At 41.8% G+C, this 23,209-nt stretch overlaps 1 protein-coding gene across 1 annotated transcript; it reads left to right on the forward strand.

The window, feature by feature from the left end:
* The first annotated feature begins 80 nt into the window (after positions 1-80).
* araf (A-Raf proto-oncogene, serine/threonine kinase) lies at positions 81-23,116 on the forward strand. Its single transcript, XM_084359009.1, has 16 exons — positions 81-148; positions 2,494-2,708; positions 6,702-6,805; positions 7,246-7,348; positions 7,879-8,033; positions 9,030-9,128; positions 9,232-9,376; positions 9,781-9,808; positions 10,563-10,693; positions 10,858-11,060; positions 11,324-11,500; positions 12,734-12,780; positions 13,140-13,258; positions 14,440-14,571; positions 16,017-16,151; positions 16,700-23,116. Exons 2-16 carry the CDS (start codon positions 2,598-2,600, stop codon positions 16,838-16,840), a joined length of 1,830 nt encoding a protein of 609 aa, XP_084215135.1. The 5' UTR covers positions 81-148; positions 2,494-2,597; the 3' UTR covers positions 16,841-23,116.
* Positions 23,117-23,209: the final 93 nt, after the last annotated feature.

Below are 23,209 nucleotides of genomic sequence, written 5' to 3' on the forward strand. Positions count from 1 at the left end.
ATAAATGTACAGCCTGTGTTGTCCAATCAAAACACGCAGCTACAAGAGTCAACCAATGAAGACGAAGCATTTCCGAGGTTTTCCGCTTTCCCCGAAGTTCTTGACAGATCCGACTTCAGATTGAGAGAATTCAAGATGGCTGCTACAGGTAAGAGTTTAACTTGTATCCTAATTGTATTAAAACGCTGTCACGGAATCAGACTTTGCTTTTATCCTGACAGATGTATAGAGACAGCGGTGTCCTGCTGTTTTACGCATGTCAATCAAAAAATTAAGGGTAGCGTATTTTGGGAAGGTACCAGAAGTAGGCAACAAGCTGACGCGGTGGTAACCCCCCCCCCCCCCCAAGTTGGCTAACATTAGCTGGCTAAGAGTAGGCAGCATAAAAGCACAGTAAAGCTAGTCACTGAGTTAGCCAGATAATCTCCTCTCCCAGTCCAGTCAGCACTTAGCCAGCTAGCTCCCACAGTTTCAAGCCCAGCTGAGGGGAATTTACAAAAGCGTTGATAACTTTGCGACGTTAGCATTATATTGTTCATTTCTCACCTTCTTGCTACTATGCTAACGTTACCAATAAAAGTAGTTGGCTAGTTAGCTTAAGTCGTTTAAGTGGCGATCCGAGAGAAACATGGCCTCCCAAAATTCGAAATGTCATATTGCACAGCAGGCAAATCCCTTGCTAAGCTAACTGGCTAACGTCAGCTAGCCTTAGCATCATGCGAGTAGTTAGCTAGTTGGTTGGTTTGCAACTTTGTCCGTCAGCACTTCATTTCAGCATTATTTTTTCGAGCTTGGCGGTGTACATGGCAGATTTTATGATTTAGGGGAAACTCGGTATTATAGCTGTTTGTTATGATAGGCAATCCTAGCCGTAACGTTAAACATCGTTGTCGTTTGACTGTGCCGCTAAATTACACGGGTGAAACTTAAAGCTAAGACCCGGTACATGCTAGTCTCTGTTGTAAATTATCGCCTGTCATAATCCAAAACTAAAATAATTGTGTTCCTCCCCACGGACGAAGATTTACGATATACCTCGTGAGAATGAAGGCTCGCTACTGTTCGTTTGGTGTATCCACCATACACAGTATTTTCAATAACATTATGAAGTCACATTTGTCAAGTACTTGCCATCCAGCAGACTAGTGATTCTTGTTATTCAAGACATGAAGCTATCTCTGCTAAGCTGTCAGCATGTTTAGCTTTTGGATTCACCTTTCATTACAGACCAGGGCAATGTTGAGAGAGTAGAGGTGCATTCTCCCCTCACTACCCCACATCAATGTATTTTTCCTTGATAATGCAATAGTCATCAAACGCTATTATCTGCCAGTAATCAGTGTTGTCTACTTTTTCATCATAATTTGTGGTAATGTAATAACTTGGCATCTGTTGACATTTTGACTTTATTGGCCCCATGGGGAATTTTTTTTTTTCACAGTTCAATACATCTCAGTGAAAATCAACATAACACTTTACACACGTCATCACACAGTACAACATGACAGCATACAACAACGACAGGCAAAAGAACTTGAGGACAGTAATTGTAGTTCCCTCAGCGAGTCACCCTGTTCAGGGCTGCAGGTACCAGCCTTTTTTGCCCAATTGAGCCCCTCTGCAACTCAGGGACCCACACCCTAACCCAGGAGGGAGTACAGTGAAGTGGTGATTGAGTGGATGTGTGATGTCCTGTGTTATTGTATGTGCAACATGCATGATGGTCTTACGGTTGAGTTCCAAGAGGTTGGGTGTTGGGAAACCTATTATCTTGATTAAATTATGATATATTGTATATTGGTTGTATTAAAGGAGACAACAACTGAAAGTGCTTGTCCTGATCCATGCCCTTTGCTGATATCGATAGATTGTACAGCTTTGTGCTGTATAGGATTGTCACAATTCTCAAAATCCACAATCTGATTTGACTTTCAACAGCTAGGCCATTTTTAGATTATCGACTATTATTTGTAGAGAACAACACCTCATTGGTTGTAATTTTTTTTATGAAGCCAACCTGATACATTTTTTTGACAAAAAATAAATGTGTATAATAAAACACTCAATTTAAAGTTGTAATAGAGCAAAATGTGAAGAAAAACATAGTTCTTTATAGTTCTGTATAGTTTTTTAATTGCATCATAAATCTCTTTGCATTAATAAAGGAAAATGAATGGTGTCGTTCTGGAGTTTGAAATCCGTAGTAACTACACATATATGATTAACTTTTTTGTGGGGGTTTCAATAGGCAAACCGAACATTAAGCCATGGTGACAGGCTTAGGATTTTGTAATGACTGGAAAAATGTGGATCCCCCTTCAAATCAAATCACTCATGAGAAGATATTCGTATGTCATTAATGAAAACCACCATCGCGAATAAAAACCTAACCCTAACCCCTCAAAATGATTTCTGGGCCAAAAATCAGATCCACTTTATTTCCACAAGAGAGGTATATTGTCTCCAAACTGAAATATGTCCATGTTGTTGCAGGTTCGAAGTAAAGGACTAACTCTTTTGGATCCCACGGTGCATGAAGCTCTCCTGAGGTTGTGGTGTCTAATTCCTGCATCCCCCAGCTCCTCCCATCTCTCATCATGTCCTCCACCTCCTCCTCCTACTCTTCCTCGGGAGAGACTAGTCCAGAGGATGTACCCCGAGGTGGGGGCACGATCCGAGTCTACCTCCCCAATAAACAGAGGACAGTGGTGAGATGATTCTCTATGCTGCTCTTTATCAATGACCCAGCCGCCCTTTTCAGAAAAACACATTTTTACATATACCAAATATGAGTGAGTATAGTGTAACTAGATTTTAGAGTAGGGATGTACATGTCATGTGTGTCATGGGACTGTGTTTATCTACCAACATATGTCATTGTTTTGGTTGTAAATTTCATGGATCTAACGAGGAAAAATCAGTATAAATGTATTCTGCTTTCTCTCATTGTATTGTTCTGTTGGAACAGCAGAGGGCGCAATCATACTGCTTAAGAAGACAGACTCAAGCTGTTAGCTCACACATTAGCCTTGGTAATGTCTGTTTTTGGCAGTGTTTGAGCTGTAGTAATTCTCTGAACTCTTCGCACCGACCTCTTCTTGTCTTTCCCGGTTTTGTGCTGCTCTTGTCGGGGTCACTCATCCTCCAGAGCCGCCCTTCGCTGCAAGAGTGTCTCTCGGCTCATTAGGTGGAGCACACAGGCTGCCATTGCTCTGCCACCCAGCCTGTCTGCTTCACCTAGCGCTCAAAACAATTCATGGCTACTTTTTACACATGCATAGGTCATGGCCCGCTGCTTTTATGTTACTATAGAAGGAAAGCAGAAGTACCTCAAGTAAAAAGTACAAATAAATTGTGTAAGAATAATAAATGCTTTATTTATTTATTTATTATTTATTATTAGAACATTGTTCAAGTTATCTTTTTCTTTGTTTTGTTTTTTTACTATCGTGATAAATATTGTATCATGGACTATTTATAGTGATGACATCATACTGTGAGATTTTGGTATCGTTACTTCCCTATTATAGAGTGATAGTTGACTATTATCACCTCTGTCTTCATCTTCATCATCTTCCGCTTTGTCCGGGGTCGGGTCGCGGTAGCAGCAGGCTCAGTAGGGAGCTCCAGACCTCCTTCTCCCCAGCGACACTTTCCAGCTCCTCCGGGAGGATCCCGAGGCGTTCCCAGGCCAGATGAGATATGTAATCTCGCCAGCGGGTTCTGGGTCTGCCCTGGGGTCTCCTCCCAATTGGACGTGCCCGGAAAACCTCCATGGGGAGGCCCCCAGGAGGCATCCTAATCAGATGCCCTAACCACCTCAACTGGCTCCTCTCTACGCGAAGGAGCAGTGACTCTACTCCGAGCTCCCTCCGGATGTCTGAGCTCTTCACCCTATCCCTAAGGTTGAGCCCAGCAACCCTACGGAGGAAACTCATTTCAGCCGCTTGTATCCGCGATCTTGTTCTTTCGGTTACTACCTACAGCTCGTGGCCATAGGTGAGGGTTGGAACATAGATGGACTGGTAACTCGAGAGCTTGGCCTTGCGGCTCAGCTCCCTCTTCACCATGACGGCCCAGTACAACGCCCCTAATACTGCAGACGCTGCACCAAGCCGTCTGTCCACCTCATGCTCCATTCTCCCATCACTCGTGAACAAGACCCCAAGATACTTAAACTCCTTCGCTTGGGTCAAGAGCTCACTCCCCAACAGGGGCAATCCACCGTTTTCTGGCAGAGAACCATGGCCTCAGACTTAGAGGTGCTGACCCTCATCCCGACCACTTCACACTCGGCTGCGAACCGCCCCAATGCTTGCTGGAGGTCACGGGCTGAGGAAGCCAACAGAACCACGTCATCCGCAAAAAGCAAAGACGCAATTCTGAGGTCCCCATACCGGACACTCCTCACCACGGCTGCGCCTTGAGATCCTGTCCATGAATATCACAAACAGGATTGGAGACAAGGGGCAGCCCTGGCGGAGTACAACACCCACTGGAAATGTATTCGACTTTGTGCCAAGTATACGGACACAACTCTCACTTTGGTCTTACAAGGACCGGATAGATCATACCAACGGCCCCGGTATCCTATAGTCCCTCAGGACTCCCCGGGGGACCCGGTCGTAGGCCTTCTCCAAGTCTACAAAACACATGAAGACTGGATGGGCACACTCCCATGACCCCCCCAGCAAGCCTGCAAGGGTAAAGAGCTGAACCACTGTTCCGTGGCCAGGGCGGAATCCGCATGGTTCCTCCTGAATCAGAGGTTCGACGATTGGACGGACCCTCCTTTCTAGCACCCTGGAATAAACTTTCCCAAGGAGGCTGAGCAGTGTGATACCCCGATAATTGGAACACACTCTCCGGTCCCCCTCTTTGAAAATGGGGACCACCACCCCGGTCTGCCACTCCAGAGGGTACAGTCCCTGACCTCCACGTGAAAAGACGTGTCAGCCATGACAGCCCAACAATGTCCAGAGCCTTCAGCATCTGGGGGCGAATCTCATCCACCCCTGGTTCCTTGCCACTGGGGAGCTTCTTGACTACCTCAGTGACCTCTGCCAGGGATATGGACAAGTCTTCCCCTGAGTCTTCAGGCTCTGCCTCAGTTTCAGAGGACGTGTTAGCCGGGTTCAGGAGGTCCTCAAAGTGTTCCTTCCACCGCACAACGATACCCCAAGTCCGGTTCAGCAGGTCCCCTCCCCGGCTGAAAACAGCCCGGGCTGAGGCCCGCTTCCCTTTTCTGAGTCGCCAGATGGTTTGCCAGAACTTCCTTGAGGCCGACTGAAAGCCCTTTTCCATAGCCTCACCAAACTCCCACACCCGGGTTTTTGCTTCGGTGACCACCAAAGCTGCAGCCCTCCTGGCCTCCCGGTACCAGTCTGCTGTTTCAGGAGACCCCTGGGCCAGCCAAGCCCGAAAGGCCTCCTTCTTCAGCTTGACGGCTTCCTTCACCGCTGGTGTCCACCAGCGGGTCCTTCGGTTGCCGCCCCGACTGGCACCGATGACCGTCTGACCACAGTTCTTAGCGGCCGCCACTACAATGGAGGCTCTGAACATGGTCCATTCGGATTCCATGTCCCCAGTCTCCCCCGGGATGAGCGAAAAGTTCTTCCAGAGGTGGGAGTTGAAGACCTGACGGACCGGGGCCTCCGCCAGACATTCCCAGTTCACCCTCACTACTCGTTTGGGTTTCCCAGGTCTGTCCGGCAGCTGCCCCCGCCACCTGATCCAACTTACCACCAGGTGGTGATCAGTTGACAACTCCGCTCCTCTCTTCACCTGAGTACGGCTGCAGGTCCGATGATATGACCACAAAGTCTATCATCGACCTTTGGCCTAAGGTGGCCTGGTACCAGGTACACTTATGAGCCACCCTATGCCCTATACATACCCTATATCAAACATGGTGTTTGTTATGGCCAATCCATGACTAGCACAGAAGTCTAATAACAAAACCCCCTTCGGGTTCAGATCGGGCAGGCCGTTCCTCCCAGTCACCCCCTCCAAGTTTCCCCATTGTCACCCACGTGAGCGTTACAGTCCCCCAGAAGAACTATGGAGTACCCAGGTGGAGCCCCTTCCAGGACACCACCCAAGGTGGTCCCCCCCTTAGCCTGCTGCCCGATGTACATAGCACCCAACCCCATCGCTCTCCCCTGCGGGTGGTGAGTCCACAGCGCAGCCCCACGTTGTTCTTTCGGGCTGAGCCCGGACGGGCCCCCCACCTCTGTGGAAAAAGTTATTCTAGCACTGATGGTTGTAAATGTAATTACTCACACTGAATTTGACATCATTCACATGTTGATGAGTAAGCTTGTGGACAGTTGGTGTTAGGTTCCACAGATGGTGTTATTTTTGCTATGCTAGAAATGCATATATACAATTATCTTGTGTAGTGATATCAATGGATCAGCAGCTGTGTTTGACTGACATCTCACAGTGTCGGCTCAAATAACATTGTTGTTGTGGTCAGAACAGGAATATACTATTTTCCGAGAAATAAATGATCTGTACACTGGACTCAAGGTCTAGTCTGTGGGAGCTTCTGTCACAAATGAATCATGTGAAGTGTCTCTGTCAACTCAATGTGCAGCTGTCCTATACCTTTCAATCTGCCTCCTTGTTACCTGTGTGTACATAGCCAATGAATGTCAGTTCAAAGGCACACATGCTCAAATACAGTTTCCTGTTCTCAGGTGAATGTTCGTCAAGGACAGACTGTGCACGAGAGTCTAGATAAAGCACTTAAAGTGAGAGGTCTAAGCCAAGAATGCTGTGCTGTATTTCGCCTTCTGGAAGGGTAAGATTGCATTATTGTGTGCATGAACGTCCTCCCACACCATAGAAATAATGGGTTGCATTCCTTATTGCCTACAGAAAAGATCAAGAGACAACACCAAAGAATTATCATAAGTCTCAGATCAATGTATTGTACAGTGCGGTTTGTAGATATATTTGTAAACTATTGAGACTGATGCAAAAGTATTGTGGTGCAAAACTGAAGTTATTTATACATGCTGAAAAATACAGTACCTACCTTATAGACATTACTTTCGTCATGTGTGTTTTAAACATCATGCGCTAAACTATATTTTACTACATATTTATGACAAAAACATTAACATTAAAAACCAACAAAACAACCTCAGATTTGGAATTTTATAGGTTTTAAAAGTGATAATATGACAAACTTTTCTTTTTGATTTTGTTTTTCACTTATTCACATCTTTTCCTCTCCAGCCGTAAGAGACTGACAGATTGGGACACAGACATCACTCCTCTGGTTGGAGAGGAGCTTTTAGTTGAGGTCCTGGATGATATTCCTCTCACCATGCACAACTTTGTAAGTAGCTATCAAACACACCTACCCTGTTTACAGGTTTATGGCTTCAATGAAATGTCTTCTATTAACAGAATACTAACCCATCTGGAACTACCTTTATATTTGGATTCTTAATTGATTTTTGCATAAATGTAGAGCTGCACAGTCAAAATTGCAATCTGACCTCAAAATCCAAATAAATTGAGCTGCAACTTTTTTTTGATAAATGTAAAGTGTGTGACAATACAACATTATAAAGAAGTACTGTAGTGCTGTAGAGATGTCCTGGCCTCCAAATCTTGTTCTCCAGATGTAAGAAAACGTGCTGTTTAGTACAGACCCAACAAATGTCACTTCATCAGTTTTTCAGTGAAAATGGCAATTGTGATGCAAAAACTAAATTGGTATCATTTTGCAATCATATCTGTCAAAATAATCACCATATAGTTTTTCTTTGTTTTGTTTTTTTGGCCATGTCATGCAGCCCTACCTAAATAGTTGTGTTATTGCTGCTGTAAAGTGAGCATTTTGCGATCTCTTTATCTGTGCAGGTACGGAAAACCTTCTTCAAGCTGGCTTACTGTGATTTTTGCCACAAGTTTCTTTTTAACGGCTTCAGATGTCAGACATGTGGCTACAAATTTCACCAACACTGCAGTAGCAAGGTCCCTACTGTGTGTGTGGACATGGATACAGTGAGCAAACGGTGAGTTGAATAAATGTTCAGGATAATGCAGTAAAGCTCTTCAGTTTATTAGTGGGTTTAGGCACTTGGTGATCTTATACAAGTGAAGGGCACCAAGTGCCTTTCTGTTCATATGATGCTAACAATGGCCAGAGGTATTTTCCAACTTGGTGCTGTCTGCTTAGCATACCCACCACCCCTAGCATGGATGGGGTGGAATGGGAAAGCTGAATTTCCCACTTGAACTCTGAGTGTTTCTTGACATACATGTGTTCAAAATAAAATAAACGGTACCTGCTTTAGTAGATGGAAAAACATCTTGGTGCAATTTCACCTTCCCAGCTTTTTCCGGGGAGCAGTAAGCCACATTTCATTGTCTTCCCCATTTTTAGCATCTTCACTTTCTTTGTCTTTCTTTTTTTTTGTCTTGGTTTTTTGTTTGCTTTAGCATTCACAGTCAATAACAGGAGTGTTTAGGACTAGACCAGCAGAAAAAAGGCAATATTAAAGACAAGTATGCACTCAGTGAAGAAGGAAAAACTCCCAAGCATCGTTGGTGCTGAGGTGCAAATCATCAAAACAAACATGCAGCCATTATCCAGTGGCAAGGGTCCACAGATGAACACGATCATGTCAGAATGTGCTACTTTGTTATTCATCTGTGATATTATAAGGGGGATATAGTCAGTGTTTGTTTGCCAGTGTCAGTTTTATCATGTCAGAATCACTTTTGTCATTGAAAGAGAGGTTGTTGAGGTTGTTTTTTTCCTTCAGTTTTTTGGAAAGAAAACGACATCAAGCACTGAATTGTTCAGTTGGTGTGTGGTTTCTGATGTGCGTTTTTTTTATCATCTGGCCTACATCTTTGAGTCAGAGAGCCTGTGTTAATAGAGCAGTAATTTCACATAATCAGAGGTGCACTAACTTGAAGTCTATAAATGAGTGTTCCTGTTGACTTACCTGGTTTCATTATGTCTCTTTGGTCTTGTCCCATCCCTTTTACTATGTTTTGTCCAGGTGTGATCCCAATCCCTGCTCAGATGAGTACCCACAGATATTATTGCCAGAAAATTCCCCATCACAAAGCAACCTAGCCTTAACCCCAGAGCCTGCAGGGTAAGCGCCCATACTAAAAGCATATTTAGATTAAAGCAGTATAGACTTAATCAGTGAAACTGATATTCAAATACATGTTGAGACTTTTTTACTTTCCACTCAGGATGGACCTCCTGTCCCCGACTCCGGCCTTTCGCTTCCCCATGCCGGGTGGAGATGGCCAATCTTTACAGAGGCATCGCTCCACCTCCACTCCCAATGTTCATATGGTCAGCACAGTGGGCCCTGCTGGTGCCAGCATTATAGAGGTCAGTGTTGGCTGCTTGGTCCATGTTTTGATTGGTTGCTACTTGTATGTAGTCATTTAACTGTTCAACTGACCAGGTAAACTATGTTAACCATTGCCTGTAAAAACCAAATCCCACCTGGTGGCGAGAAAAGAAATTCCAGAATACGGCATGCACCTGTAACGTTCAGCTTTGACTAGCTTTTTGATAAAATTTTCATCGTAAATAGTCTGTTAGTTTGGTAGACAGTGTTTTGCTTCCGGTGTAAACTGATAATATGGCCATTTTCACACCCATCCAGTGTTTTAAAATTTTGGTCTCGATAAAGAAGGCATGAAAAACCATTGACTTCAATATCCTTACTAACCTGTGTATTAAGTTATCAAATTTGAATTGATGTGAACTGTGTCTCTTCTCCTTTTTAGGAAGCACTAAAATTCAACAACACAATTGGTACGTTTTAGATTTTTCTTCCTCATATTTCCTTCCCGTTTCAGAATTTGTCTTCATTTGCAGGGTCCAAAATTAGCACTACTCAAATGCTGGTAAAAATCTACATTGGCAGGTAGTAAATGAGGTCACCTGCCATTGGTGGGTTTCTTAAATAGGCCTGCTTCATGACTAACTACACCACAACAACACATAGGTTTATTGATCATGATTCTCTTTTTACGTCTGCTCTGCACAATGGTGGCGACATGCAACGAAAGACCCTCGACTGTGTCGCAATTCATGATGGACCCTCGGTGTCCACTGTTGCTACCATTATCTAGCTAGCTCCATGTTTCCCTTCTGTGAAGAATTCAGGAGGACGCCATAGTAACATTGAATGAATGGGAAATGTTTTGCAGAATGCAGTCCTGATTGGCATGTAGCAATCAACTTTAACAGGTATTCATGCTCCTATGCATTGTCCTGATTGCAAAAATGTCACTCTCAAAGAGCCTACAGTCCGAGGTTGACATGGAAAACCATCAGTTATAATCAGGAAAATGTATATATCAAAAGTAATTAAAGGAGAGGTTGCATTGGCTACACCAAAGAACAGGCAAAGGACTGATAAAGGGGAGAAATGCTCCTCTATGGCCTTAAAGTAGTCTCAAAACTTGCGCACATAAAAACCAATGGACCCTGGTCATTTTGACATGACATGTGGTGTCATTCTCCATTTGAAATATTTTCAGCTCCTGTTTTCCCATTCCTGCAGGTCCTGAGCCCTCACCAAAGCCCTCCACCAGCCCACCTTCTTCTCTCGGGTCTCCAGGGAGGAGACCGCCCAAGTCTCCTTCAGAGCACAAGGAGCGCAAGCCTTCTTCGTCCGATGACAAAAAGAAAGTGGTATGTGGTCTTTAACCTCATTCACAGGCCATTGGTTGTCTTCAGACAAGTGATTAGAGAGTTAATAGTGACAGCAAAACCCTTGAAGGTTGGTTAAGTAAAAATTCCAGGTACTTATGGCGTGCATTAGTAGTTCAAAACATTCAGTCCATGTGTTGTTTCAGCACCGAGGGGGCTACAGAGACTCAAGTTACTACTGGGAGGTCCACTCAAGAGAAGTCAACATTCAGAAGAGGATAGGTGCTGGCTCCTTTGGAACAGTCTTCAAGGGCAAGTGGCACGGAGACGTGGCAATCAAGATCCTTAAAGTCACAGAGCCAACACCAGAGCAGTTACAGGCCTTCAAAAATGAAATGCAGGTCTTGAGGTGAGAAATGCTGTCCGTGTTTTACATAACTTACAGACAGCTGCAACAAAGATGAATATGTTTGCACTTGTTATCGATAGCTGACGCTACTAATGCACTTCTTTTGTAATCAGTAAAAATATTGAAAGAAAAAAAAGACTGTCAAGTGTATAATAATTTGGTGTGCACCAATTATAAGGATTTAATAACCCTACCTTCATTTTGATCTGATTGTGGATGAAAAATTGAATTTCTAACACTATTACCATTTCTCTTCTCTGCAGAAAGACCCGGCATGTCAACATCCTGCTGTTCATGGGCTACATGACTAAGCCCAACTTTGCCATCATCACACAGTGGTGTGAAGGCAGCAGCTTGTATCGCCATCTGCATGTCACAGAAACCAAGTTTGACACTATGCGTCGAATTGATGTGGCCAGACAGACAGCACAGGGCATGGAGTAAGACTTGGTGCTAGATTTCATTTCACCCTCACCACTTACCCACTGCTGACACTTACCCAACCAGACTAGACATCAAGTGTTAGTTTCATATAGTGTTTTTTCCAGTACACAACTTTCTGCCCTTTGTAGGAATGAACATTACTTTGGTAGAGATTAATTACTTAATGATACATCACGTTTACATTTATGAAACTGTAAAGTTTCCTAATGAATTTAAATCTGTTCAGATATTGTTTAACTAGTTCCAAAAGGTTCCAACACATTGTGAACAAGTATAAAATTTGATTTGAGTAATTTCCAGGTCTGGATAATTGTGGTAAAAAAGAAAAGTTAGAGTGGAATAGTTCTAGACTGTCACCCCTATCATGTTTCTGAAATATAAATGTCAGCATTTCTAAAACTGAATTGATCATACTAGCAGAGTGTTTTTCATGGCGTTTGGATGATGGATGTTGATATATGGCTAATGCTTTGTGTGACGGAGTAACTTGCATTAGTAGATTCATGTTCATTCAGTCATGTTTGTTTTTAATACAGTGTTGCCTGTAAGATGGGTCACAGTATTGAATGTTGGAAATCTGACTTACCCCTTAATTACAGCGATTTATTTGGATTCTCAGAATCTTTTGATGATGGAATGGATTGTAGATGCTGAAAATCCAAAATTCATTGCAGTTGGGCATTGAAAAAGGTCGTTCTTAAACTTTGGTCTGAGTGGTGAACCCCACCCCATCCTTGCTTGTGAATGACTGAGCCTTTTGAGGATGCCCCTTTCATACCCAGTCATTATCATCATCCCATCAACTGTCAACAGTGAACATGTTTACCTGTTGAATTTTCCAAACAGGTGCTTTTAGGGCATTCCACAACTTCCCCAGTCTTTTGTTGCCTCTGTCCCAACTTGTTTGAAATGGGTTTCTGGCATCAAATTCAGAATGAGTATTCATTTACAAAACAAGTGAACCTGAATGAATGAATCTACAGAGAAGCCTGGAAAAGTATTAAAAAAAAACTTGGTTTCAATTTGGTTTCAATTATGGTCTGAAAAGTAAAACATAGGAATTGATTGTCAGACATTGTGCAAGAGGCACTCGTGTAGTAATGGTAAAAACTAAAGACACTGTTGCTTTCTGGTACTGCAGAGGGTCAATCATTTAAATCTAGTCTTGTCAGAGCTTTGCCTACACAGATGAAATTAATGATTTTTACTTTCTTTTTTTTCTCTTTCAGTTATCTTCATGCAAAGAACATAATTCATCGAGATCTGAAATCAAACAGTATCCTTGTTTTGTCCAGTGATAACTTTTAATTATGTAGTTCTACGATTTTTGTGCTTAGACTGCTGTAGACTAGACTGATAACTACAAAGGCAAATTTGAACACCAGTGGCTGCAGCTAGCAGACAGGTTTATCCGCAAATAACCTTTTAATTAGCAGACATGTATAGAACAGTCAAAGTATTAGGACAGCAATATGTTAATTATTTGTCTCTGTACTCTGTGGTACATTGGCTTTGAAATAAAACAATGACTTGAAGGTAGTATAAGACACATTGCCCTGTTTTTACATAGGTAACTAATACCATGAACATGTACACTATTTGTTTGTCGTGATATTTCCTGAGCTCTGCTGCTAGATATTTTTCTCCACGAGGGCTGGACTGTTAAGATCGGTGACTTTGGCTTAGCCACAGTGAAGTCTCGTTGGAGCGGCTCTCAACAGGTAGAACAGCCCAGTGGATCCATTCTCTGGATGGTAAGCCTCTCTGTATTGCATATGATTACTTTGATTCAATGAAGACACATCCAGTAAAATGTCTGGGATTTTTATAAAAGAATTCCATAAAGGAAAAAAAAAAAATGATTCACATCATCTCAATTACTCTCCTACAATTCAGAATCGATTCATAAATGTCAGAAATCAATTTTCTAAGTGTTTATTAATAACATGATGTTGACCGAACAAAAACAGCAGTACTTGAACTGCAAGGGAAGTACAGAGTTATCTTGAAGTTCATCTTCAAACAAGGCAGCGGTTGCAATTGTTTCTTTTATTTAATGACTGGATAATCACCCTTGCAAGACAAACATTAAGCAGGCCACATGTTTGTGAACACTTCATAAATGTTGATGTAAATGTAGATAATTGTATTGTTAACCTTTTCAATACTTTAAAGGTAAATTTCATATCCATACATGCAGCCGAGTACTGTATGTTGGCATATACACCGATCAGCCACAACTTTAAAACCCCCTACTTAATTTTGTGAAGGTTCCCCTTGTGCAGCCAAAACAGGTCTGACCCGTCAAGGCATGGTCATAAGACCTCTGAGGGAGTCCTGTGGTCTCTGGCACCGGGACGTTTGTAGTGGATCCTTTGGGTCCTGTATGTAGGGAGGTGGAGCCTCCATGGATCAGACTTGTTCTAGCACATCCCACAGATGTTCAATCAGATTGGGATTTGATGAATTTGGGGGGCAAATCAACAGCACTGGCCTTTTCGTTGTGTTTCTCAAGCCATTCCTGAGCAGTTGTTGTGGTGGGTCAGTGCGCATTGTCTTGCTGCTGGGCCACTGCCATGAGGGAGTGCCATGCCATGAGGGGTCGTACTTGGTCGACAACAATGTTTGGATGGGTCAAGTGGTGTCCACGTGAATGCCAGGACCCAAAGTTTACCAGCATTAGATTTCATTGTAACAAGATGATCTGTGTTACCCACATCACCTGGCAGTGGTTTTAATGTTGTGGCTGACCAGTGTATATGATCGTTATATTTGAGACGTAACAGCTAACTTAGGATAACCAGTCATGTGTAATTTATTGTTAGATTTTTGAAAGTCATTACACAAAGTAGTTTATGAATTAAATTAAAATTAATTATAAATGATTAATGCTTAATTAATTCTTGTCTTTTTGTTCTTTTCAATTAATCCTAAGGCTCCCGAGGTGATCCGAATGCAGGACAGCAACCCATATACGTTCCAGTCTGATGTATATGGCTATGGAGTAGTACTGTTCGAGCTGATGTCAGGGACCCTGCCTTACTCCAATATCAACAACAGAGATCAGGTTACATGAGACTACTCCTCTTTATGTTTACACAACACTGACACAGTCTCATCTGATTATCCCAAATTATCTTTCGCACATGATGAAGTGTCTTCACTTTTACCCTCTCTGGTGTTTATAGCAGTTGAAAACACAATTTATCTTCCAATCATAAGGAACAGCTGGCTATCACCAAATGCCATATACACTACTGTGTAAGCATTGTTAGTAGTCTATTTGGGTTGCATGCTTCTAACAATCTGCAACACATACTAAGCATCTATAGCCACAAGATTACTGTGTTAACTTGCGGATAGGGCTACTGTACATCCAGCTTGTTTGTGTGTCCCACTTAATTCTAGTGGCAGGTGGTAACCTTTTACCCTGCATTTGAGATTTTGTGATATGTTGCGACACTAACCCCCAGATTAGAAGCTGACTGTGGCCATCCTAGACAATGCTCATGGTTCCACCAGGCGCGCCACGCCACATTTTAGATATGTCCATCAGCTCTGCAGATAATACACGCTGAGACTATTTTTATAAAAGGGGACAGAAGTCACATCAAGCTGCGCAGAGCAGATCAAGCCAGGCAGGAAGTCAGACACAGGTACAGCATAGAGCATCTGGTCAATTTTCAAAATAAAACACCCTTTGAAGCCTCAGGATCTACAGCATAACAACGATATACATAATTCAAACAGAAAAAGCATGAAACCTTTTAACTAAGTAGCCTGCTCATCTGTAGTAGAAACACAAGTCTGAGCAAGTCAACCATATCAGGCAGGCATGTTGCTCAACTTCTGAAATGCTGTGCATCAAACATGCACGGTCATAGTTGGGTGCCTGGTGGAATCAGTGCATAACTGTTGCAAAAGAGGAAATTTCGCATCAGTCGATCGTATGCATTTTATATTCTAAATTTGAGAAATAATTGTTTAATGTACAAAGTGTGACATTGAAATTGCTTGTTTTGTCTGACCAATAGTTCAATCAAACTGGAGATACTCAGTAAACACTGAAGTAAAACAGAAGCAGCAAATCATCAGTGGATGATCTGATTATTTGGCATTTTTGCTTGAGATATTAAATGATATGTCAATTGTCAAAATAGTTGCAAATATGTTTTCTGGTGAGCGATTACTTGACTGACTGTTCTAGCTTTAATTTCATCTTCCATACGTCATCAATATTAGAGCAGATTTTAATGGGGTTTTGGTCATTGCCGTTCCAATGGTTGTGGAAGTAATTCACTCCCGAACAAAGTGCCTCACTAACTGACCAACAGATGGGTACATCATATTATATTGTGGCTGTCTCACATTCTCCTGCCGTATCAAATGAAGACTTTTAAACCTGGTGGCAAAAATCTTTCATCTTGTGTTTTTACTCTTAATGGCAGAGTTCCTGTGCACAAATGGCACTGACTGATTTCAGTAACTGTGCCCTTTTTGTCTCTTTCTCAGATAATCTTCATGGTTGGACGCGGTTACTTGTCTCCAGACCTCAGTAAGCTGTATAGTACCTCACCCAAGTCAATGAAAAGGCTAATCATTGACTGCCTGAAGTTCAAACGTGATGAGAGGCCCCTGTTTCCACAGGTGAGGAATGTATTTGTTACATATGAGACAAAAGCTACTCTACAAAATTACAATTACAAACCAAATGCCGACTCTTGAGACGACCTTCAGTGTTTTTTGTGTTGTTAGTGGTCAACATAGGGGAGGGAGGGTGAGGCGGGGGGTACTTCATGGGTTGCAATCTGCCACCTCACCGCTAGATGCCACTAAATCCTTCACACTGGACCTTTAATCCAGGCTATCCATTTGTGGTGTGAGATGCTGTGTGCCTTTTGCCATTTTACTTATTGGTGTAATACGTTGACACTGCTATGCTCCATCTGTCGTATATATCTTTTAAAAAGTTGCGGAAATGCAAGAATGATACAAATGTAGTTGTGATAAGAAATGTAATTTAAATGCTGATAATGTCGACATATAAACAGTATAATCAGTAGATAGAGCGCATCCACACTTGTCTGTAAACAGGAAAAACAACCAGGTGGCTTAAGGGTGACAACCACATGAATATGAACGCTGTACTTAAATGTCATTAACAGCTGTCTTTACATTTGGTTTTCCTTCACCAGATCCTGGTAGCCATTGAGCAGGTTCAAGACCTGCTGCCAAAAATTGAACGGAGTCGTTCGGAGCCGTCACTCCATCGGGCCGTCCATGCAGAGGACCTGAACCCCCTCCTGTTCCACACCACCAGGCTGATGCCCCTTTAAGCTCCTGACAGCACTGGGCAGATAGGCCGACACCCTGTGCAAACCCACAGCATTTCGTGCCTCAGAGAGGCCACAGGCTGACTGTCCTAACAGACTGCCATTCCTAAACTCAGTCCCCACCCCTGCAGTGCCCTGGAGCTGCAGCACTCGGCGCAAAAATCTGTATATGCAAAAAGAACCGCAACACATAATTTAGTCTTTTCCGTTAAACAAGTGACAAAGATCTGCTAATTAAGATAAATAATTGTCTGCTGTAATTAGTATGTTAGAATGCCTCTGCTCAGTCCTTGAGAAAGAGAGAAAAGCCATCAAACAGGTTGAGAAGCATTCGATACTCTGATCTATGAGGAGGTAATTTCTGTTGTTTTGAGAAAAAGCAAAAAATAGACGTGTTTTGCACATCAAAACTGTGTTGCCGATTTTCAGTGGTAAAATAGTCATAATCAGATGTTTAAGCAGCACTGTGATCATAGCCAAAATTTTAAATCAGTTCATTAGCCATAACGCTAGAGCTGCTGGTTCAGGTCACTTGATCAGCTTGGCTGTCATGCCCCCCTTCAGTCAAATGCAGTGTAAATTTAACCGGAGATCAGAGGTGTGAAAATAGTGATTTAAAGGAAATGGAGTTCCTGTTTGAGAATGTTTTGTAAAAGATATGACATTTTGTGTCAGTTGAAGCTCCAGTGTTTACTGCTTTGCAACTTCAGACACTGAATATGAGCTAGGGAAAAATGAAAATAGTTACTTTGGTGAAAGTGTCTATATCTTGAGAACTTCAGAAAAACTGATGATATGAAAATATGTCAAGCAGGCACTCCATTGTCACTCAAATCACCAAGTTAACCATGGACCCCCTTTGTAGCAACCGACTCAAAGTCTGGACGGGGAACAATCTACCCCAGCAGGGCCTGGAAACATTGGCCATAGATCCAAATAAAAAAAAAGATCCTGTATCACACTGCTGAGGTATGCATCTTGATTCAATTATTCCTGTTTGGTCTCAAAACATTATTATTTTGGAACAACAAACCAAGTTCAAATTGTTTTTATAAGTTTTTCATACCCATATTGAGACACTGTTAATTCCTGAAACAAATTATTTTAATGTTACCTTTAATGTTATTGTGCTTACTCCACTGGGATTCTCTCAGCTTGTTGATAAATTCAGACTGAGAACAGGATTAAATTGTTTGGACCAATATATTTTCAGTGTACACAGAAGAGCTTTTCATATTATTGAATTTGTCAAACTGATATTTAACATTTGTAAGCCAAAAATACAGCCAATAGTTTTCCCGAGCATTAATTTTTTGCCGATTTTAACCCCCTTAAACCATGAGTTAATCACCACAGGGTGCTAACACCCAGCAGAATATTAACAACATGTAGAAAAAGATTCTGTAGCAACAGAGTTCACGTAAGAGGCTTTGAATAGACAGCTTAGTATTGATTGATCCTACAACAAAGTTAACTGCTACACTTCAATATTGTGTGAAATTAGTGCTCATCATGCAAAGCTCTCAGCAGAGCACATTTGAAAAAGAACATGTAACTCTCGAGGCTTTTTACACGACTGACCAGAATGTCATCATGCTCTAGACTGCAGGATTGCAGATAAGATCGCTTCTACAAATGTTCTTTTCTTGAATTCAGTCTTTTTTAGCCTAATTAGGAATTGACAGGCCTTAGTAATTTGCAGTCTTAATGTAAAGATTAGTTGTGTTGCTGCTACAAGATAGTGAGTTGTCTGTCCAGTTTGTTTTCTAGCCCTCAGAGTTGAGACATATTGGGACTGGAGTCTACTGACACAGCACACAGCCTACACTAGTCTTAATAATGTATTCTTAATGCTCTCAAATGCTGCACCATGGATTAGCCACTGGTCGATATTTCACAGATATGCCCTCAGGCATAAACTATTACTGTAGCTGTTGATGTATTAACACTGTGGGCAACTTGGTCAATTAGTCAGTCCATCTTAGACACACTATGGGAGGTGTGAGAAGTAATTGATGTTCTGCAAATACGAAAGGGTTCAGTGTGCTTCAAATGAACCAGGTTGTAAGACATGTAGTCAGACCACATCTAAAGGCGACCTGTGTTAAACTGTTCTTAATGGCCACTGGCAGGATGATAAACCTGCTGTTTATAGCTGCCAGTCTTTCTACAAATTCTGTCTTGAATCAGCATGTGTGAAAGGCATACATGCTGTTGCTCTACATTACACTCACAGTGATGGTAGTTGTGTGAGGAATGAAATGGAGCACTTGAAAGTGAAGTTCAAATGCTGCTTATTTTCACTTGGCAACAAACTGCATAAAGTATGCATGGCTGTCCAATTTGTCTGTTTGAGAAAACCGAACCTAAAAATGGTCTGACCTACCCTCCACTGATCCCACTGTTAAAACAGGACTTTCAGGTGCAATAAATGAGTGGATAAGCAATTCATTTGAAGCATAATGAGGCCTTACAATATGAACAAGCAAATCATGTTTTTGTTTTGCCAGTCTTCCCATTGTTCATGTTCATTGAGCTAGCTGGCTAGTTGAGAAGCATTAATGTATTGGTGTTTAGTGTAATGCGATCATTCTCAAACTGTTGGTTTTTTGAGACTTGTCATTGTCTTGTCATGACTAGGACAACTGAAGAGGCTGTCATTATCAACCTCAACAGCTAAATCAGATTTAGAGGAGGAAGCATGGAAACCTGTTGATGGCAAGTAAAGCTCAGTGATCCAGTGTGGCATATTGCTTTTGTGACATTGACAAACCTTTCTATGTGAACCTTGCACAGTCACCTTGTGCTTGCATGTTTTTTGGATGCTTATACACCCCAAGTACTTAATGTGTCAAGGCTGGTTCCAAACCAGAGTCACTGTAATGGAGTGGCAACCCAGACAGCTTCCCTGCCTTCAGTACAGTGTGCATAGACTAAATGAACAATGCGCCCAGTGTTTGTTGGCCAAGACTGCTCGTCTGTCCCTGCTCGCTCCTCTGGAGAAGAATGAATGAACCAAACAGTGACTTGTTGATCATGTTGCTCACAGTGTTGATCTCTGGGTTAGGCCTGTAACTAGTTGCTGTTGTTTCGTGATTTAAGTGGTAAATGGACTCAGTGAGGCAGACACGAATGGAAGTGTCAGGATTGTGTTTGAGCAACACTCATTGCTCAGGTGTACACTGCTTCATAATGCAGTACGTTTCTTAGCAATTTATATGAACTGCAGATGAAACCGGCTGCCTTACCCAACTATTAGATTTGGTCAAATTAAAGGCTAGCTGTGTAAAGACCTTCCGAAGTAGTGATTGTGGATCTGTAATGGTGTGTGGTGCTCTCTGGCATGGCTGTTATATTTTAGAGGTCAGTGGGTCTGATGCATTATGAGCATGAAGCCCTCAGGAGTTCACATCTTTCATGAATTATAAACCTATTCCATGAAAAAGCACTTTACACCAATGTGAAACCATCAAAAGTGTAGATGACGGAGGGACTTCATGCTGGTGTCTCCTTTACTTGAACCATGCATGAAGCTGCTGTTGCTCTCTGCATCCTGTGTGATCCGTGACACTAGTGTAAAATACAGTTTTTCTTAAAAGCTTGTCTCTCTTTAGAGCCTCGACTAGCAATGTTAAGGATTTTGGTTGGGTGTAAGCTCATAGGTCATCATGTGAGCAAAGGTCTGCTCTATGTTCTTCGTTTTGTTTCCTTTAGAAATTGACTGAAGCTAAACTACTAATTCGATCATGTAGTTTTCAACTCGACCTTTGACACTGTACCATGTTCAAAGTCTCAGCAGGGTTCCTTTAAGTGCTTTGAATAAAGGTTCCTGTCATATTCACCTGAAAGCCAGTGAGTGAGTTCAGTCTCCTGAATGGAAATGGTTAATTCTGAGAAAACAAATAATATGTAAAGATGACACATTAGGGATTCATTCAATTGACAGTGATGTAGTGGCTGCTGACAATGATTTGAAGTGTCACATCTGTCCTAATACAGTCCTTTTCATATACAGTGTACCTGAGTTATTGATCACTAAACATTCGTACTCTTCAAACCATAAAGTGATTCCCTCCAAATGAAACAACTACGTAAAATGGGACAAAATTCAGTCCTCATTTCGGACAGAAATCTGGTTTAGTTTAAACTATTGAGAGACTTAATCTAAACTTTCAAAGTCATTGCCTTTTTAGTATCGCATTCCCTCCTTGGAAAAAATTAAGGAAGGCCAAAATAACTGGCAGTAAACCTTCATGAAACTGCCAGAATGGAAATACTCGGACTGCTGAAGCCTCATATTATGTTTGCTTTAACCGCAGAATGCATTTTTTGCACAGGAGGACGACTATTGATGCTGTTGAATTTCTTACTGTTTGACATCACATCACAGCCAGTATGGAGAGGAGGATTGACTACAGCAATCACTAAGTCTTTCATTTGGCATGTGAGAATTGTACTAAGAGAAAAAAGAAATCTCACCCTATCCTTTAAGTCACTGGCGTCCACCATTACTCTACCTGTCCCATTCAAACACAGAATTGTAGGCTAATGCACAGCAAGAAGTGCCCCCTGATTTGGCTTGCTTGTTGGAATCAGACTGTCTCAACTCTTCAGGATTTTAACCAGAGCCCTTACACTGATGTCTTTTTCTCTGTTTTGTTTTTTTGATTTTCCACAGCAGTCTTGTGTGTGACAGCTGTTTTCTGGATTTAAAAGTAACAACTGAAGTAACTATTCAGTTTTGTTCTTTAGAATTAATTAATACGTTGATATCTGGTGTAATTGTTAATCTTGAAAGTATTAGCTTTATGATACTAATACTAATATGGATTTTAGTGTCACACTTAAGTGTAAATGGACAGGCAGCAGCTGTGAGGGTGATGTTTCAGGTGGTGTTTGGTGTTCTGTAAACTGGCCTTGCTTCTCTGTATACTGTATGTGATGTGACTGAGCAGCAGGCAGAACAGATGTTAACATTTGTGTCAGTCATGAATGATTGACACCAGATTAGACATTTAAACCTTGATGTTTTAATGTGGTGAAAACAGGGGCTGGATACCCTAATTTACTCATTCCAGTTATATGGGTGGATCGTGGTCATTGGGACATTGGTTTTTACCAGCAGGGCTAGGGGTGGGGATTTGTGAACCAGGGTTGGGAAAGACTTGGTTCCGTCTTTCTCTTATTTATTGATGTCTTTGCAGATGTTCTCATCTGCGGCCACGGCTCTTTGGTGAAATGTTTACAGAGAGAGATCACTCTTTGCAACATTCACGTCATCACTCTTTCTAACAAGAATGTTCTTTCAGCACGGTACTGTCTGCTCCTTCAAATGACTTTGATTTTGATACCGTCTCCTGCAGGGGCATTTGTAATGGCTTTTCTTTTAAACACCTTGAGCACAAACTAGGTATCAAAGTTTTTAGCAACAATTTGTTCTTAAGTTTTCACTACGATAGCATTTGTTAATGGCAACACTTCAAAATACTGTAAAAGTAGGTTGTTGTATGATGGGGGCGCGTGAGATATATATAAAAATGTGCACAAGTAATTGAATGGCTTGCTGAATGAAACAACCCCATCTTTTTTAAATGAGCTGCTTTTTATAACCATTCAGCAATAGCAAGGACAGAATGTCTAGAATTTCTATGATGCAGATCAGGAGTGCTGACCAGGTTTTCTGTAAATCAATGTCAGAAGCGCTTCCCTTCTCAGAGAGGCTCACTGTAGTGGTGGACTCTTTATTTCCATGTACAGACAGGACATTGAATCATTATGGCTCAGTTTTGTGTTAGCGTGGTGTCTCCCAAAGTGGACTGTGTTCATCTGGTATCTAAAGGAGGAGAGAACAAGTGCCACTGTTACTGGAAATCCCTGTTAAAATGGACCCTGAATGGCTTCATTCAAGAAACTGTGCTGCCTGCACCAGAGGGGGACAACCAGACTTAGAACAGCTGTTTGTTTCAGAGAAGGATGAGGATGAGAGCTGTATCAGAGTAGTTATTTTCTTTTCATATCTCTAGGTTTGCAATACTTGTGTTTATAGTTTCTGAGGTGTCAGGGGTGTTCAGTTTGAAATAAATGGTATATTCTGCTGTGTACAGTTACATCTTTTTTAAATGACAAAAATTGTACTTGTTTCTATTTTTGTGTGGTTCCAAATGAACAAAATTATTAAAGTGTAAAGGAAATCTTAGTATTTTTTTAGTTTTGTTTTTGTTTTTTTGTCTTAAAATATTGATGCAGGATTTATTCTTTAAATAAAATTCATCTGTGTTACATGCTCTTGTTGTCAACTTTTTGTATGATCTCTGCCTCACTTTTTGTGAGACAAGGAAAAAATGACATGTCTGTTTCTTGACAGAATTTATG

This window comes from Pagrus pagrus (genome assembly GCF_965226575.1).
Source record: "Pagrus pagrus genome assembly, chromosome: 8".
NCBI classification, from domain to species: Eukaryota; Metazoa; Chordata; class Actinopteri; order Spariformes; family Sparidae; genus Pagrus; species Pagrus pagrus.

Excerpts from the sequence above, each read along its gene's own strand:
- araf (XM_084359009.1), top strand. The coding sequence starts at position 2,598 with ATGTCCTCCACCTCCTCCTCCTACTCTTCCTCGGGAGAGACTAGTCCA. Across the intron at positions 11,061-11,323 it reads AATGAAATGCAGGTCTTGAG|AAAGACCCGGCATGTCAACA; the intron begins GTGAGAAATGCT and ends TCTTCTCTGCAG. Across the intron at positions 16,152-16,699 it reads AGAGGCCCCTGTTTCCACAG|ATCCTGGTAGCCATTGAGCA; the intron begins GTGAGGAATGTA and ends TTCCTTCACCAG.